At 41.3% G+C, this 17,798-nt stretch overlaps 1 protein-coding gene and 1 long non-coding RNA gene across 2 annotated transcripts; both read left to right on the top strand.

Annotated features, from left to right (window-relative positions):
* Positions 1-3,142: 3,142 nt before the first annotated feature.
* On the top strand, positions 3,143-6,010 carry LOC120322377. The gene is made up of 3 exons (XR_005562170.1): positions 3,143-3,291; positions 3,461-3,502; positions 5,126-6,010. It is a non-coding gene; the product is annotated as an uncharacterized LOC120322377 (long non-coding RNA).
* A 2,351-nt stretch (positions 6,011-8,361) lies between these two features.
* On the top strand, positions 8,362-8,841 carry LOC6524692 (MICOS complex subunit Mic10). The gene has a single exon (XM_002100500.4). It carries the CDS (start codon positions 8,494-8,496, stop codon positions 8,716-8,718), a length of 225 nt encoding a protein of 74 aa, XP_002100536.1. The 5' UTR covers positions 8,362-8,493; the 3' UTR covers positions 8,719-8,841.
* The last annotated feature ends 8,957 nt before the right edge of the window (positions 8,842-17,798 follow it).

The raw sequence follows: 17,798 nt of genomic DNA, 5'->3' as shown, positions 1-17,798 counted from the left end.
GGATCGTCGAGGGGGCTACAAAAACCACTTTTGCGATCGCGTAACTCGACCGCAATTACAAAATCAAGTTTACCAGAGTAGTAATACTGCCATGCGACACTTGAGCATCGAGATCGAAGTGATATTCCCGCTGATTGGCATAATTAGTGGCATTTCTGCTGTCATCGGTGTGATTGTGCCGCAAAATGCCATCCAATTTGTCAAATGATTTTACGATCACCCAGTGAGATATCTGCGCAATTGGGTAAGACGGATTGGCACCTGTGGGAAATCGTAGCGATTTAAAAAGATTTAAAAAGGCTTATTTCACTTGTTCTATGCTCCATTGGTTTTAAATAAATTTTAAAAATAGCAGATAGCACATGGGCTTATTGATTTTTTCGCCTTGATAATTGTGGGGATTTTTTTTGATGCTTGTGTGTTTACCAAAACCGCAAAGAGCTGAGCTCTTCGTAATGCCAATAAAAATGCGAATGTAGTCATTGGCCGACCACCCATGACAAAACTAATATAAGTCATGTATTTTTTGTTAGTTACTCAAAATGTTGTCCCCACATACATATATACACATATATACATATTTTTACTTTTGGCTAAGATTCCATTTTATTGTATATTTATTAATATTTTTCATAAATATGTTTTTAATTTTCTATTGAAAGAGCATTTACTCTTTGTGGAAGCCATCTTACTCTAGTTTCTCTACCTTTTTCCGACACGTGTTCACACACTTGGAAATTGGTCGGGCATACAAATGTCATAATAATTTATGAAGGCGGTTTTGGTCTTCGTTGGTCACTCGTTTTTTGGGGGGAATCCCATAGATGTAACCTCGAAACGCTCGTGCTCATGCTCGTGTTCTTGTACCATCAGTTATTAACATAATTTTGCTTCCATTATATAAGTTTCGAGCAACACACGCTGCTAATCAATTTGTTTCCGATGAAATTCTTGGAAAAACTGTGTGGCTAATGTCTAATTAATTTATGAGTGATTTATTGTTGCGGCGCTGATGAGAAAATTGGTTAGGTATGTAGAGCGGATCCAATTTAAAGTCGTGTTGTTATTTTCCCTCAGTCTCAAACGGAGTTATTTTATTATTATTATATGTATATATTTATATATATTCATTGGCTATTAACAAATGCATATTTTAATAATAGGCAATGAAATGCATTTTCTTTAATATTTTTATAATATTTAGGCTTAAGCGTAAATAAGAACTTGTAATTAGAAAAACCAATATATAAATATAAAGTAAATGTTTCGGATTATTTGTATGCGGCACTCAGCCGATTTTCATATACCAACTTAAATTTAAACCAGTTTTAAATTAGAAATCAGCCTATAAGCAGCAAAATTGCAGTACGCTAATTCCCAAAAGGAGCCTAAAAGTTGGTAAGTTTTTGTTCAGTCCGTCGTTTCGTGACTTTTCCAACTATTAGCACTAAAATAAATGGTTAATGCTGAACTGGAAATCTTGGGAGGAAGCAGCGCCTTTCAATTAAGCCAAGTGGCTCAGGTTGTAAAACAAAAATATGGCTGCCTACTTACAGGCTGGTCCATTAAAAATTAAGCAAATAACAAGGGAACAATGGGAGGGGAAACTCGTTGTGGCAGTGGTTGTGGGTGGTGCATAAGTAAAAGGACACTAAAATATTATGTGCACATGTGGCCGGCCATCCCAGCTCATCTTATCGTAACTCAAGTCATCCCCATCTCATCTGGAGGAGACAAGACAAGCCCTAAGATGATGATGATGATGATGATGATGGTGCTGATGATGATGGCTACAAAACGGCGACAGGCACAAATAAAAAATCAACTTGGCAAGAGCCTCGAGCCCAAAGCAATCAACTGAAATGAGGTGCAGTTGCCACGCCCCCGAAAAGGACCCATGCCGCCACAACGGCAGCGCCCACTTTTTCCGGGAAAATGCCGAAAATAATCACAAGGCGACAAAATGTTGCATATAATGCGGCTGCTTAGGAAGGACCATAAATAAATGCCTCAAGGCAAAGGACCAGGATGACGGGACAGGATCAAAACAGTGCTGCCCAATAATGCGACAAATATATGGCATTTGTAAATAGCAGAAAATGGATTTTTAATAATAATATTCTTATGAATTTTTCAATTACTAATTTGTGCTTTTAAATCAAACTTAAAACTTGTGTCAAAAGTTTATAGAACTTATATTAAGACAAAGTTCTAAGCACTCTAAACTAAAGAAAACTAAGAAAAAGATTGTAGAAATGTATTATATTATAAATCCAATGTCTGACATCTCTGAAACGGACGAAGGACTTGGAACGGATAACCAGACTGAATGACTGATGGTTGGATGGATGGTTCGTGTTAATTATTTTGCTAAAATAATGCAAGCAACAGCAACGAAAAATTTGACAAAATTTGATGCGCTCATATCCTCCCGCATCCCCGCCCCCTCGTGGCAACATTTTCTATATTTTCGCCGAAAATAAAAAGCAAAACACTGAAATGAAAAATCGCAATTTCCTGGGCCCCCGATAACCGCCGGCTACGAGCATTTTCTATATAGGAACATAAACAACAATAAAGAGCGGACGACAGCGACGGCTTAATGAGTGACGGGCGGTCATATTAGATGAGATGCGATGTCCTTGTGTTGTGCCAGTGTGTGTGTGTGGGAGTGTGTGTATGTGTGCCCCTGTTAGTGTCACAGTGCCAGTGTGTGGGTGTATGGTGAGTTATGGCACATTAAGCCCAGCTGCGACCACACTGAGAACAAATTTGCATTTGTTAAGCGACTATAAATGAAATATTTGTATTATTTCATATGTAACTTAAGGTAAATTATAATAAATATGGTAAATACTGAAAAAATCCTATTACTTACCACAAAGCACCAGAAAACTATGGAAATTGATTTCAATACTCATATATTAAGTATTTACAAATTATACACTGTGCCATTTCAGTTTGCCCCACTGTCTTGGTGAGTGTGAAGGCTAAATCTGCCTTTTTTTTGGGTGGATATCTGAACTGCTCTCGCATTCTCGGGTATTTGCATTATTCATGTGCGGAGAAAGCTGCGCGGAGTGGGTGGTGAAATGTTGGGGAAGAGTTGAGGAATGTCGCGGTAGTTTTATTTTAAAGCCCAAGCGTTCATAAAAACCAAGACGCAGACAAGTGCAGTTCGCTGTCGTGGGTGGCTGTGTGAAAGGGAATATTTGGGATTGGGCAGCTATGGGTACTATATACTTTACAATCAAGCAATAATCGGTTTGATAAAGCCTGGGTATACTGAGGGTATGTTCTGCTTTTTGCTTTTATTTTTTTTATCGAAAATAATCTATGATAATAAAACATACTTATCATACAAATGTACTCATGCCCTCCGAATTTTTGCATAAACATAAAAACCTGTTGATGATTTGTGATTTAGTATTATTCTTCATGCTATTTTTCGTTTATGTAGAGCAACATGAAAATTGTCAACTCGGAATGAAGCATTTTGGAGGTAAGGAGCACTCCTTACTTTCTTTTTGGGCGAAAGCCCCACAGCACCACCATCTTGTTGCATTTTAAGTTCGCTGGCTGAACGCTTTTGATGGCTTCTTTTTCTTTGGAGTCCATGGGACCACGAGTCCATCGTGTGTTGATGCTGATGATGACAGCATTCGAGGAGCTAAGAAGCTGAAGCGACCACGTCGAGAGCCCATGATGAAGTTGTCGTTCATCGTACATCGTTCATTGTTCATCGTTCATCGGGGGGGCTGCTCGTTAAGTTGCCTTTAAGTCAAGTTGTTTGACAATCTTCGCAGGCGAAAGATTGTGGCGGCCAAGACAGGCTGGTCTGTGATGGGAGGCAAAAAAAAAGTGTTATAAATTGCATTTAGTGTCGGGGCACGTCATTGCTGATTTGTTACGGCTGCCAGGGCTAACGGCGGACGGGGGCCAAAAGGTCAACCTCCAGGCCATAACAATGGCTTCTGTCCGGATGCCACATATGCACCACATATACACACCACATATACACTACAGATACACCATACCTACACCACATCCCAGCAGATCGCAGTGGAGCGATCTCCCCCCTGCACATATGCAAATTGTTGCGCTGGCAATGATGCGTTCTGGAATTCCGAATTGTTTACAAATTTTGCCAACAAAATGCTAGCGGGAGGAGCCTAGATATGCTAAAATAAAACTTCAAGTCATAAACTAAAGACTTTGTTTACAAATTAAATGCAGCATGCAACAAGCAACAAGCGACATCTTCATCGCGTCCAATGGAACCTACGAAACGATGGCTCTATATCCTCGCCCATCCAGATATGCGACTTCAGATACAGGCCTCTTGCTTTTGGCTTATGAATTCGCTGCCTGGACCTACCCACCTACCCACCTGCACACCCCTTGCCCCACCCCCTGATGGAGGCACCAACCGATCCCTCCTGGCGCTTGGGTGTGATGTGTCCGCTGCACTGTCCGTTTGTCTCTTTGTCCGCACACTGTGAAAAAAATATTACGCAACTTGGTTATGGATTATATTAGTTAAGCAGATTATATATCAGAATTAAAATTGAAGTTACCTCTTGTTCGCTATTAAAAACAGTAGAAAATTAGTCATGATAATATTAGTAATACATTTTTTCAAAATAGGTTAACTCATATCAAAAAGTGCATATATTTTTGATGGTTCAAACTTACTGTTTATTTAAACGATCTGAGCACCAACTAGTGACAAGTATTTTTTTGCGTGCATTTGTCCGTTTGTTCGTTTTGTCCGCCGGCTCGTACTTTATGCCCACCGTATGCAAAGCAGCCCGCAGCCCAGCTACATGTGTTTTACATGAATTTTAAATGATATGTTAAATAAAAATGCGCAGCTAAACAGCCCAAGGCACCGCACCACAGTGAAGACAACGCAAACGGACACGGGAACAGGAAAGTAACGAAAATAAAAAAACAACAGCCACAGTGAGTGCAAAGAGTGCGTGGACAACACACGCAGCCATAAAACAGTGGACGCGAATGGGAGAAATCCCATTATAATTATAAATCTGGTTCCTAAGTTTATTATCTAATTATTCCAATTTGTTTTTTTTTCTTTTTGGCATATTTTTTTTGCACCTTACAGGCAATTAAAATATGGACTTTACCCTAATAAACCCACTGTGCCCGCTCATAAAAAAATCCGGAGAGATAGAAGCGGGAGGGGAGCTGCGGCAAAAACTATGCAAACTTTATGCGAATCTAAAATATTTGCACTGGGCAAGCGCAAGCGCAGCACACTCAATTGTTCAAATACATTTATATATATGTATATATCTCGAAGGCAGACGGAAAGGATGGAAAATCCAACTGCGGAGAGAAAACTGGGCAGCAGCCGCCGATGGACGCAGTTTGGAGCTTGCACTTGGATGCTGTATGTTGGATGCTGGATGTTGGATGTTGCTTGCTGCCTGATGCTATCAATTCAAAGTCAAATGGGGGGACAACAAAACAAATCGGCGCTGCATCTATAATGAGCCCAGCCAACGTGGACGGCACTCCGAGATCTCTGGCCAAAAAAAAAAGCTAAAAAAAAAATTAAAAGAAACAGAAACAGGCTGGGGCCAGGAACAGGGCCCCAAGTCGGAATTGATGAGAGCGGGGGCACCATATGGCCAGCGGGTTCGGGTCCACCAAAACGCAGACTTTGCTCCAATGTTTTGACTTGCATGTGCGCTGCCTCATTGAGTTGTTCGCTTGTGGTGGACCAGTACCCGGCCTCCGTTGGCCTCCATTCGCCTCCCGGAGTCCCGATCTTGGCGAGCACGATCGGCTGCAGGGACACCCACCCAACGCACACACAACGGCCCACAGGTGGGGTCAACCAAATAACAGGCACCCTGCGGCTTACAAGAAAACTTACAATTTGTTAATTCCAAAAAAAAAAAAAATAAATAAATTATTAAAAACATATTAAACTATATAGCTCTTACCAGCGCATATTATAGCTGCATATTAAAATGAATGCTTTATTTAAAGAAGCAAACTTCCCTTTCTTAGCATCGCTATTTTTTCGACCGCGAGTGTACACACAGATGCGCCCAATGCCCTGGGGCCATTGCATTATACCCGTTCATAGTCCGCTTCGCATTGATTGCAAAAATTGTTGAATGCCGCACAATTGAATCCGGTCGCGGGTCCATAAATGTCTTCATTATGATCTTGAGTACTTGGGCCAATTTGCTGGCTCTCAACTGACCAACTGGTAATCGCGGAGATATCGGCCTTAAGATTTCGAATATTTAATAAGGCAAGTGGGAAAAGTGAACTGAATAAGTATATTATTTATATTTATTAACAAACTGCCAATGATACTGACTAACATGCATAAGCAGTTGAAGCTAATAAGACAATTAGCTGGCTGGGCTTCTCAATCATTTTCCGCCGCGAAAATTGGCAAGTGAAAAACTGTGCCAACACCCAAAAGAGGAATCACTTACGTGGCTGATTGAAAAGCATGCAAAATGCAGCAAAAAAACAAAAAAAAAACAAGAGAGAACGCTATAGTCGAGTTCCCCGACTATCTGATACCCGTTACTCAGCTAGTGTAAGTGCGAAGGACAGTTTTTGGCGGTTTGTGGGCGTTAGAGTGGGCGTGGCCAAAAGTTTTTTGGCAAATAGATAGAAATTTACAAGACTAATACAAAAATGAAAAAATATCAAAACATTTTTCAAAAGTGTGGGCGTGGCAGCTTTGGGCGGTTTGTGGGCGTTAGAGTGGGCGTGGCAAAAAGTTTTTTTGCAAATCGATAGAAATTTTCAAGACCAATACAAAAATGAAGAAATATTAAAACATTTTTCAAAAGTGTGGGCGTGACAGTTTTGGGCGGTTTGTGGGCGTTAGAGTGGGCGTGGCAGCATGATTCGACAAACTTGCGCTGCGTCTATGTCCCTGGAGTCTGTTTACTTAATCTCAACTTTCTAGCTTTTGTAGTTCCTGAGATCTCGACGTTCATACGGACAGACGGACAGACGGACAGACGGACAGACGGACGGACAGACGGACATGGCCAAATCGACTCGGCTATTGATCCTGATCAAGAATATATATACTTTATATGGTCGGAAACGCTTCCTTCTGCCTGTTACATACTTTTCAACGAATCTAGTATACCCTTTTACTCTACGAGTAACGGGTATAATAATAAAGGCCACGAACGGAGTTCCTGTCGAAATGGGAAATGCTTGTTGTGAGTTTGCAGTTTGCTGTTTGGAGTTATAATCGCGCGCAAGGAAAAGCAAAGGTAAAGGCAAAGGCAAAGGCAAATCAGGCATTAAATTGCTCATGAGGCCGACAATTTCTTTAAACACAGAGCGCAGAGCAGCGGCTGAGTTGGTAATAGAAAAGGATTTGACTCGATTGAACACCCGAATTTGCAATTTTCGAGTTAAGCTCCGTTGCGCCCCCAAACGCCTCGCAAAAACGAAAAAAAAAGAAATTATACTGGTGGGCGGTGAGCCGAAATTATAGCCTAAGCCCAGGCAAGTGGAAGAGCAGACTGCAGTTTTGGCCGTCTTTTTTTTGGTTTTTCCTCCCAATTGCTGCCTTTTTTTCGGGGCCATCTCTTGGCCAAAGCACTTAACACGTCAACACGGTCGCCGGCGCTGTTTTCCCAAGCATTTGGCGTAGGATTTTGGAGTAGGATTTCGATGGGAGTTGCCATTCGAGTGGAGCCACGAAGCGGAAATACACTCAAAGGCGTTAAAAAAATATACAATAAATACAAATAATTGCAAATCTATTTTATATATATTATAAAGATATTATAAAGTAAAGTACTTTATTAGGAATATGCTTTTAAAGTCATATGCTGACAAGATTACCCAGTTAAACAGCTGCGCGAGAAGTCAAAGCGAAGTCCAAAGTTAAGGCCAAGCGAATGGAAGTTTGTAGGTGCAAGTTGCACTGCAAGAAATCTAAAATAATAATATTAAACATTGAATTTAATTAAATAAACTTAATATTAAATTAGAAATAGTATTTTAAGCAATAATCAAGCATTGTTTTTATACAATTTTCATAGAATTTTTATATTGATACCACAGTAACCGATATATTTTCCCAAGTGCCAGCCAACTAGCGTTGAAAGTGGGATTTTACATGACCATAAACACACATAGATCGACAAGATGGCCACAGATTGAGCCAGCGAGTGTGTGCAGCGATTATAATCTATTTTGGCAGAAATCGATCGTGATCGGGCTCAAAGTGCCTGCAACAACAATGCCTATTTTGGCCAACTGAGCTGTTAAAGTGGCAACAAGGAGTTTGGTTTACAGTGAAATGATCCCAGTGTGCTCTGATATTTCCAGCTTATCACTGGCTTGCTTTAGCCCTTTTCGATTTGGTTATTGTCGTAACATCTGGCAGCAAAAAAAAAAAAATAAAAAACAAATAAAAATTTAATAACAAATTATCTATTAGCAGCTGGCACTGAAGAGATTGATGCAAATATGTCGACTGCACCAGAAGATCGACTGCGTGAGAACCTCAATCGATGTCTGTCGGACTCCCTGGTGAAGGGAGTTGGTGGCCTGGTGATCGGATCCGTGGTCACCCTGCTCTTCTTCCGGAGGCGTATATGGCCCGTCTGGCTGGGCACTGGATTCGGCGTGGGCGTGGCATATCGTGGCTGCGAGAAGGAGCTCAACGATGTTAAGTTTGGCCAACGAAAGTGATCTTAGGCATCTGTACATTGGATTTTACTGATGCTTACACGTGTTCGGTTTAATGGCTTGCATTTACTTCGATTCTCCAACGATTTGAGTAAATAAACTCGAAGAAACTAAAAAGTAAAAAAATCAAATGAATGTACAATTGCCATTGATTCTCTGTTATTTTTATAAAGCAAGAGAAAGCGAAAATTAGTACCATTAGCCGTATCACGATTAGTGTGCGATCTGGTGCACGTGATATATACCAATCGGCAATGGCGTACGACACCTATTTTTTGTATTTTTTTGTATTTTTTTTTAGTCATCTTAAGATGCTCTTTCATGTTCACCGATCTGCTGATCGTTCAAGGGCTCCATAAATCGCGCAGTCCCGTTGTTGGCTGGCTGGTGCTAATGCGACAAGTCCACCGGATTTCCCCACTGCCCTCCACTCACTCAACTTGTCCTCTTCTCGGAAAGATCGCTATTCGCTACTCGCGATCCATTTGCCCAGATACTCGTATAGTCGAGGGCAGCGCTTCGAATCCAGACTGCTTCCGAGGCAATCGGATCATCGGCCAGGCAGTGGAACAAAAAAAAAAAAATAGAAGGAGAAAAACGCAGTCGGAAACCAGAGGAGATTGTGTAGCACGGTCGGCAATTATAATATATACAAAATCCATTACGGTTCACAGGTCAAATGTAGAAATTGAGATAGATCCGCGGCCAGGGGCTGGATTTGGTTCATTGGCAGCTTTGCACGTTTCTCAGCCTTGTTTTAGTGCTGCCAAGGCGAGTTAGGAAGCAATTTACAAAATATAACAAAATTTATGTATTCAAAATTGATAAGTATTAGTATAAATATAAGTATAGATGTTAAATATATTTAACACATAGTTTAAATGCTTTTTCTTTGAGAGCCAATACATTTAATCAAATTAATACATTTCCTGGCTATAAATATGTACATTGTAATATTTTCTATTATTCCTTCCCTATAATGAGCTATAAATATGTACTTTGTAATATTTTATATTATTCCTTAGAGAATGAGCTATGTACATATGTAAATATGTACATTGTAATAGTTTCTATTATTCCCAAGATAATGAGCAAGAACTTGCAACTTTGTGGACTTATTTTGGGCAACTAAATATCCGAATTGGCAGCACTGATCCTGTCGACATCGTCATCGTCGATCAATGCTCAATTCAGCTCAGTTGAGCCTGTAGCGCCGCATCGCATCGCATCCCATGCCCATCAAGATAGTCGAAGACCCATTGCCTCCATCGGATCCCCCGTCCATCGGATCCCTGTCCATCGGATCCCGGTCCACCTATTGCCGATCCTCGATCACCAATCCTCGATTCGAGTGCAGTGCAGTGCAATGGAGTGGAGTGGATTGGATTGGAGAGGCAATCGTGATCGACTCGAACTCTGTATGCTGTATGCTGTACTCTTGATACTGGATACTGCATACTGGATTCTGGATACTGTTTGTGGCTGCCACTTGCCGCAACTCAGAATTCGGCAGCAATTTTTATCCAGCGCTTCGCTTCCTCCGTTTTCCAGCATATATATATATATTCGATTTACACGATATCCGATGCGGCGACAGATTCGTTGTGGCAGCTACGCAGTCTTTTGCGGAGATGATGCACTCGGTTCATCATAATCCAGTTCAAATTTTTGAAAAAGGTGCTGAAAAAAGTGGTATAGCATCCACATAAAGGTTTGGCACAATTGCTTTTCTATACTTGAATTAACTTTATGCTAATTACTGTGTTTATTTCACTTTAGGTGGCTTAACTAGTAATATAAAAAATATGTTAAAATTTCACTATATATTTTTGATTAAAGCTCTTTTGAAGCAAACTTTGAACTAGTTCCCAAGTCGTGCTTGGCCAGTTCTGGCCACAAACCAATTTTCAGCTACACACAATCCCACAAAAAACTGAGGCCTAGACCAAGTGGCCAAAACTAAAGGCATTCCTCGAAGACTCGAAGCTCTCCACGTTTAATAAGCAATTTTGATTTGGAGCAGATTATGTGACGACCAAACGAGCTGCAAGTTCAGGTTGCATGCCACACTGCACCATTGCTGCTTGGCTACTGCTGCACTGAGCGAAAATTCCTATTCGAAAGTAAATGGTAAATTAAAAAGATTTTAACACTATTGATTACAACATTAGTACTTCTCATGTTGAAGTTACATTTTCTTAGGCACAAAAAAGATTACTTCTTGATTTGAAGTTACATTTTCTTAGTCACAATTATCTGTAAAATATTTTTACAAAATTGCTTGTCCCAGTGCAGTTGATTTTCTTGCAGTGTACGCCGACCGAAGGAGCCGCCTGCTTGCAGCTTTTGACTGCAACTTGCACTTGACTTTGTCGCTGACCCGGCAAAGATTTTTAACTGGGACTTGTTGCCAGTTCCTCGGCTCCCTGATGCCGATACTGTTTACATGGAACTTGTACTGATTGCTCCTAGTCATGCCCCCGATTTGGAGATTCGCAATTTTATGATAAGAGCGGGCACTGAGCGGGCACCGAGTTCATTTTCGCCGGAATTGCCTGAATTTTTATTGAATTTTAATTGGTCAACTGGTGACGAGCAGCAATAGCAACAGCAGCTATTCTTTTTCCCCTTTCAGAATCCTTAAAGATCGAACAGCATATGCCTGATGACCGACCCTTTACCATTTTGTTTTTTTTTCTTAGTTTTCGCAACGTTGCGGAATGGCAAAGGTTCCCAAGAAAATTTAGATCAATTTTCCTAATTTACCCGAGCCGCGGCGATTGCGTGTCGTGGCGTGAAAAACGGCACTTGAGGAAAACCCACAGATTTCGAGAAGTAGAAAGAGGAGGAGAAGGAGTTGGAGGAGCTGGTGGAGCTGGAGGAGCAGGCATTCCATTCAGCGGAGGAGGCTGAGGCAGCGGAAAATAAATCACGACTCAAGTTTCGAAAGCGCGAAACTGTTACCAAAGCACTTAAACTTAAATTGGCCAAAGCGAGCTGCGAGCTAATCCAGTCGAGGAGATCCCACAAAGCCTCGACTTTTTTTTTTCAGGCCGGGCGGGGAGTCCCGAGTCCCAAATTAGAAATAGTGTAGATAGATACGCCAATAGAATTTATAGCGAGCCTCTCGGACTGCGTTCCTTTTTCTGCTTTCCAACTGCCGCCGCTGCTGCTGCTGCGGATGCTGCTGCTGCTGCTCCTCATGATCATGCCCTGGTCAGGTTAATTTTGGGCACGACCATGGCCAGGCGGCCATGTGGATGACGATGACGATGATGATGGCAACGCACGAAGGAAGCCGCGCTGCCTACACTGCGAGAAACTGCAGTGCAGCTGCAGCCCAAGAAAACTATGAAAGAAAGTTATGTAAGAAAAAAATATATTTATAACTAAGATAATGCATTTGTTCAGTCATGGTATTTTGCATACCACTAAAAATATTTAACATGTTCCCTTTTTCAGTTGTCACCACACTTTTGTGGCAGTGTAGCAAGGCTGGGATGAGCAGGGGCTTTGGGTTGGTGGTCATGAGGCTGAGGCAGAAACGTGCTCAGGGATCGCAGCTTAAGTTTAATGGAACCAATTGAAGATATTTTGTGGGCAAGTGATAAAGTTGTATGCCCAGTTGGTGGGTGCCTTCCTCTTCATCTTCTTCTTCTTCTTCTACCTCTTCAGAGAGGCATAAAAAAAAAATCGTTGGCTTTTCCATCAACAACTCTCGGCTGCAAGTTCACTTCACGAACCCATTAAATGATGCGTATGCCCAACGTGATCATGCGTCTCCGAGGGGCCAGATCACACGATCCTGATACGCAGAGTGGAAAACCTCAGTAGAAATCAGCGTGAAAATTGCCCACCACCACCCTCCTTGCCCAGTACCCCCACAACCCCCTCCCCGCGTTGAGTTATGTGAAAATTGCGGAAGAATTTCGTGAGGCGGCTTGTTAGTAGATGGAATGGAAGCAAAACGCAAAAGCAAAGCAAACTGAACCGTACTCCGATTGCAATGCAAACCAAAACCGAACTGAGGCCAAACCAAACTAAAACTAAAGTAAATCCACATTGAGCCAGGTCCAAAGGCAATTGGCCTCCAATCAGTTGGGGGAAGTGGGTGAAAGGAGCTGCGAACAGGGATTGAGAAGTAGGTTAAGGTAATCACAAACAACATCACAAATATATGGCCAACAAAACTTGGAGCTGTCATTGCAAAAATCATTGGGAAAATCGATGCAGCTGAGTTATTTCATCATAAGTTCGCACTAAATGAGCTCTGAATCCGAATCTGTAAGAAGGATGAACATCAAATATGATAACAGATAAATATGTATAACTAAATCATTACACAAAGTTTTAAGTTTATCATAATGTATTTGTTCTATTACTTTTATGCATAGTATAAATGGTTTGTAATAAGTCTTATACTTAATATATGCTTTATTTTTCTTCGACTTTTTAGATTTGATTTCCTTTGCTGCCTGTGATGCTATTCGATTTTCCGGATGGTAAAAAACCAGGGGATCGTTTCTCAACTGTGTCTGTGCCGCTTGTGACGTCACGCTTCCGCCGCCAACCAATCAATCACAGGGCCGTCAACTCCACAGCCGCCGTCTCTTTCTGCCGCCGCCTTGCCATCTCTTTCTTTTGGCTAAGAAAACAGAAAAAAGGTCTTCAAGTTCTTGGTGGCTTCGTTTGCGGCTTTCTTATTTATTTTGGCTCATTTTTACGCTTTATGCACTGCGCGTTTCCCCACCCTCTCCTCACTTTCCACTTTTCCAGATGGTTCTACTTTTTTTTTTTTTTTACAAAAAACCCAGTATCCCAAACCCTTGCTTTATTTCACTGCGCTGTTGTCCATTAAATTTGATACCCACTTATTTGGCCAATAAAATTAACCTACCTCAACTTGTTTGGCCTTCGTCATAAAGGTGGGCGAAAAACACCAGTGCGAGCGAGAGAGAGAGAGAGAGATGGCAGGAGGGTGCGTGAAAGAGACAGCAAGGGGGCGGAGGGAAAGAGACGCACTACACCAACACCAACACCAACACCCTCTGTGCCATTTGCCTTAATGTCAGACATGCGAATGTTTAATGTGTACTCAAGTCTGGTCTGAAGATGGTTGCACTTTCCGAATAATTCGCAGTGCAAGGAAACAAAAGAAATATGGAAATTTTCATTTATCTAGTTATATATTAAAACCACATTTTGAGTTTACGTTCTAATTATATGTAACAGTTGCTTAAGAATTAATATTAAATATTAAAATAATCAAAAACATGGACTATTATTAAGAGCGCAACACTTCAAAATGTGCTACCCACAACAATGTCTCAAAGACCTTTATTATCTCAAGTCCGATGGTCTGATGATCCGATGCAATTGGTGACCCACCTCCTCCTGGGAAACAGCCACCTCATGTGGTGAACGCATCGGGCGCGCAAATAAATTAGCGGCCACCAAGTGTTGACATTTATTGTCAAGCCAAGCCCCAAAAAAAGCAAACTGCGAGAACGCGAGTTCGAAACCGAAACCAAATTCCCTCCAGCAAAACAACAACAAAAATACAAAAAAAAACACAAAAAAACAAAACACAAGAGGAAAGCGAATCGAAACGAAACGAGCGACACTTGCAGCGGAGTTGCAACAAGATACGCGTCGCACGTTGCACGTTGCAAGTTGCACATTGCACACTGCACATTGCCGCACGCTTTTGGTCAATTTCAATTTATTGCATCAAGTGACAATCAGGTTAAATGGGCGGGGAATGTGAATGGGAATTGGAAATGACAGTGGCAAGGACCCAAGTATCCTATTTAATTGGTGACCCCGACAACGTCTAAATTGTCGCACCTTTTTCAGACGCAATTCGCTGCGCTTTGGGCTTTGAATGCGAAGGCCTCGTCAGTATGCCTATTGCTTGTAATGCCAAATCCCTTTTTATATTTATAAATATTTATTTTTAAAAAAATTACCTCTCTTTGATTGGCTAACACTATTTGCAGCCTAATTACTTACTTTTTATTATCATTTATCTATAAGTACATTTGTTAATTTTGTTAGCTAGGCAGCCAAGCGCAGCGGCAAAACGCTTAAAACGAGCCGCTTTTTTATTGAGACAAAAAATAAAGTAAAAAAAGAAGAAACGAAAATAAAAGCGAAGCGTAGAGAGGTAACCAAATTTAGACCGAGCGCGTTGCAAGTTGCCAGTTTCAGGTTGCCGGTCGCCGGTTGCCCGTTGCAAGGCAATTAAAATTTTGCGCCAAACAAAAAAGCGAACAGGGTTCCTCCTTCGCCCCTCTGTCTCTTTCTCCGTCTTGACGTCTCTGTGTTGCCGTCTCTTTCGCGTTGTTTCGGTGCCAAAATAAGTCAAGTGTTGCACAGACAGCAACGCGAGGAACCTCAAAGTGGCAGCCAAATGGGCGTATGAAATGCAATTAAATTAAATTTGCAGTTTTCACGAGTCCAGCGTGGAGTGCTGTCCACTGAGAGCAGGGGCGTTGGGGTGGAGGGGGAGAGGGGGAGAGAGAGAGGGGGGAATATGGGGGCATCAAAACTACTTGCAACCTGTCATAATGGTCAATGTCAATTTCGCATAATTAACATTTAATTGAAAAGTTTCAACCTAATGATGGTGCATCAATGCGAAATTGAGGGCATAGAGGCGCGGCATGGCAGTAGATGGGGCAATTTGAGGAGGGGCATTCGGTTTCGGGTTTCCCTTTAGGGTCCGTGACAGTGCGTGTCCCTTTGAGCAAAAGGCAAAATTAATACGACTGCGAACGGAGTTTAGGTAAAGTGTGAACATAAAGTTGGTAGAGGTAATATGCCTAAAGGTAGAGGTAATATGCCTAAAGGTACAGCTAATATTCCTAAAGATAAAGGAAATATGCCTAAAGGTAGAGGTAATATTCCTAATGTTAAAGGGAATATCCCTAAAGGTAGAGGTAATATCCCTAAAGGTAATGGGAATATCCCTAAAGGTAGAGCTAATATACCCTTTGCCATCTAAACATATCTTTCTCTCAAGGCATTAAATCTAGTACTAGCATTCGCTTTAGTATCTGCCGTTGTTCTTCCCATTTCCAAGTTGGCAGCATTTTAGGCTTCGTCGGTTAACTTTTTAGCCAGTTCTACTGTCTATTGAAATGTCAGTCAACGGCCCTCCGAAATGTTTTATAGCCAATTACAGCTGCCAAAGTGTGTGTGCTAACAGCGTATGGGGGTTTGTGGTAGCAGGCTTTTGGCCCCCAACTTTTGGGCCAAGTCTTACTTCCTGGCTCTGTTTCGGCTGCGGATTTGGTTTCACCAGGCCTATCGATAACAGTTGATAAGAGGCTCAGCCCACACAGCCACCCACTGACAGGTCATGTGTGCGTGCACTGCAAAAAATGTGCAAAGTTGTTTGCTTTTAAAACACTTACAAGGATGTAAAACTAACCAAACAACACATGTGCAAAATATCTGCAATAAGTAATTTTCAGTATATTTCTGGTTTATTTATTATGTATTTATTACTGAAAGTATACATGTAGCTTCTCCTGTTAAAGAAATTATTCCTATTATTTATTTTTTTGTACCATTTAGTGTAGCATGTATAAAATAGCTGTCAGTGTGCTTCCCTATCGGCGGTGCATCCCCACGTCCCAAAAGTTCGCCTCCTTTCGCACAGTGTGTGATTTTAAAAGGTTTTCCATGTTGAAGCGATAAAATGGCAAAAATTGAATAACTGACAGAGTCAAGGGAGAGGGCCTCTTGGATTTTCCGTAACTGCGAGTGGGGTTCATTTTTTTTTTTTGTTTGCCGATTGGGTAAATCGATAGCAAGACTAAAAACAATAAAAAAAAAGGGGGGGAAGAGGGCGGTATATTCAAGTGGCTAAAATCCAAATCAGCGAAGCCTAAACAAAGCAAAAGTCAGGCTGTGGATTAATTCGCACTTTCGCGCGTTTCTTGGCAGCTTAAGGTGATCCAACCCCTTTGAAAATCCCCCAAAGAGCACAAATCTCAAGCCCCTTCTTTGTTTTTCTACGCTCTTGAGCCGCCACTTTGTTTACAAAAATTATGCAAAGCATGCAATTGTTTTAATTCCTTCTTGCGAGGGTCTTGCTTTTTCGTTTTTTTTTTCCCGTTTTTTTTTTTTTGTTTTTGGGTCCCCTTTTTTGGTGTAATAAATTTAACGCCAAGCTGGGAAAATGGAGAGGGCAAGACCAGACTAACTGCTCTGGCCCCAGGCCATTCGAAATGCATCACTGACCTAGCTCAGCCGAAAATATAGAGGGTATATATATGTAGAGGGTATCTTGGTTAGCTGGCTCTCATATCATTCACCATTCAAGCTGAAGATCTTGCTGGTATTTTGAAGTAGTTATGATATTATTGCTCCATCCAGCGCACTTACAATAAAGACTTAAAGGATTATGTACCAATTAAAGTTTGTCGACAATCAGAAGTCGCACACACAAGTGCGTATTGCGGTGTTTGTGGTGTAAATGGGGGGCGTTGCTTTGGAGGGGGGGGCGGGGCTTAAGGAGGTTTTGCTGATCCTGATTGAGAGCCCGAAACTCAAAATGCGGCATATTTTAGCGCGACTGTGTGCCACTTGACTCGATTGCACAGGAACAACAAAAGTTATGCTACAATTCATGCATGAAACATGACTTCTATACCCCCGCACCTGAATATCCCCCCCCTCTACACGAAACCACAGGCGTGGAAAGGGGGGGTTCCTAAATGCTTGATGGTGTTTAACTGAGGACTAAACAGTGCTGATGCACAGTGGGAAAGGTTTAGTGACTGTTTTTACTATTATTATCAAACTTGTGCATCAGTCAAGAACTTTTTTAAATGCTAAAGTATAACAACAGTGTTTAAAGTTGTATTACTTATAATTTTAAAACATTCTAACACTTCTGTTTTGCTTAGGTTATGTTAGGGTTTTAAACAAATTTTTTTCAAAATTTTATTTCAGATTTTTATATCATATTTAGCGCATTTTTTTTTGGCAGTGTGTGAAGCTCTATCGACACCGTCTGCGGCTCAAAATCAAACGCACGCAGGCGAAAGCTTTTGAAGCTTTTCTAATGAGCA

Source organism: Drosophila yakuba, chromosome X (genome assembly GCF_016746365.2).
Source record: "Drosophila yakuba strain Tai18E2 chromosome X, Prin_Dyak_Tai18E2_2.1, whole genome shotgun sequence".
NCBI lineage: Eukaryota > Metazoa > Arthropoda > Insecta > Diptera > Drosophilidae > Drosophila > Drosophila yakuba.
This window is presented reverse-complemented; position numbering and strand designations above follow the sequence as displayed.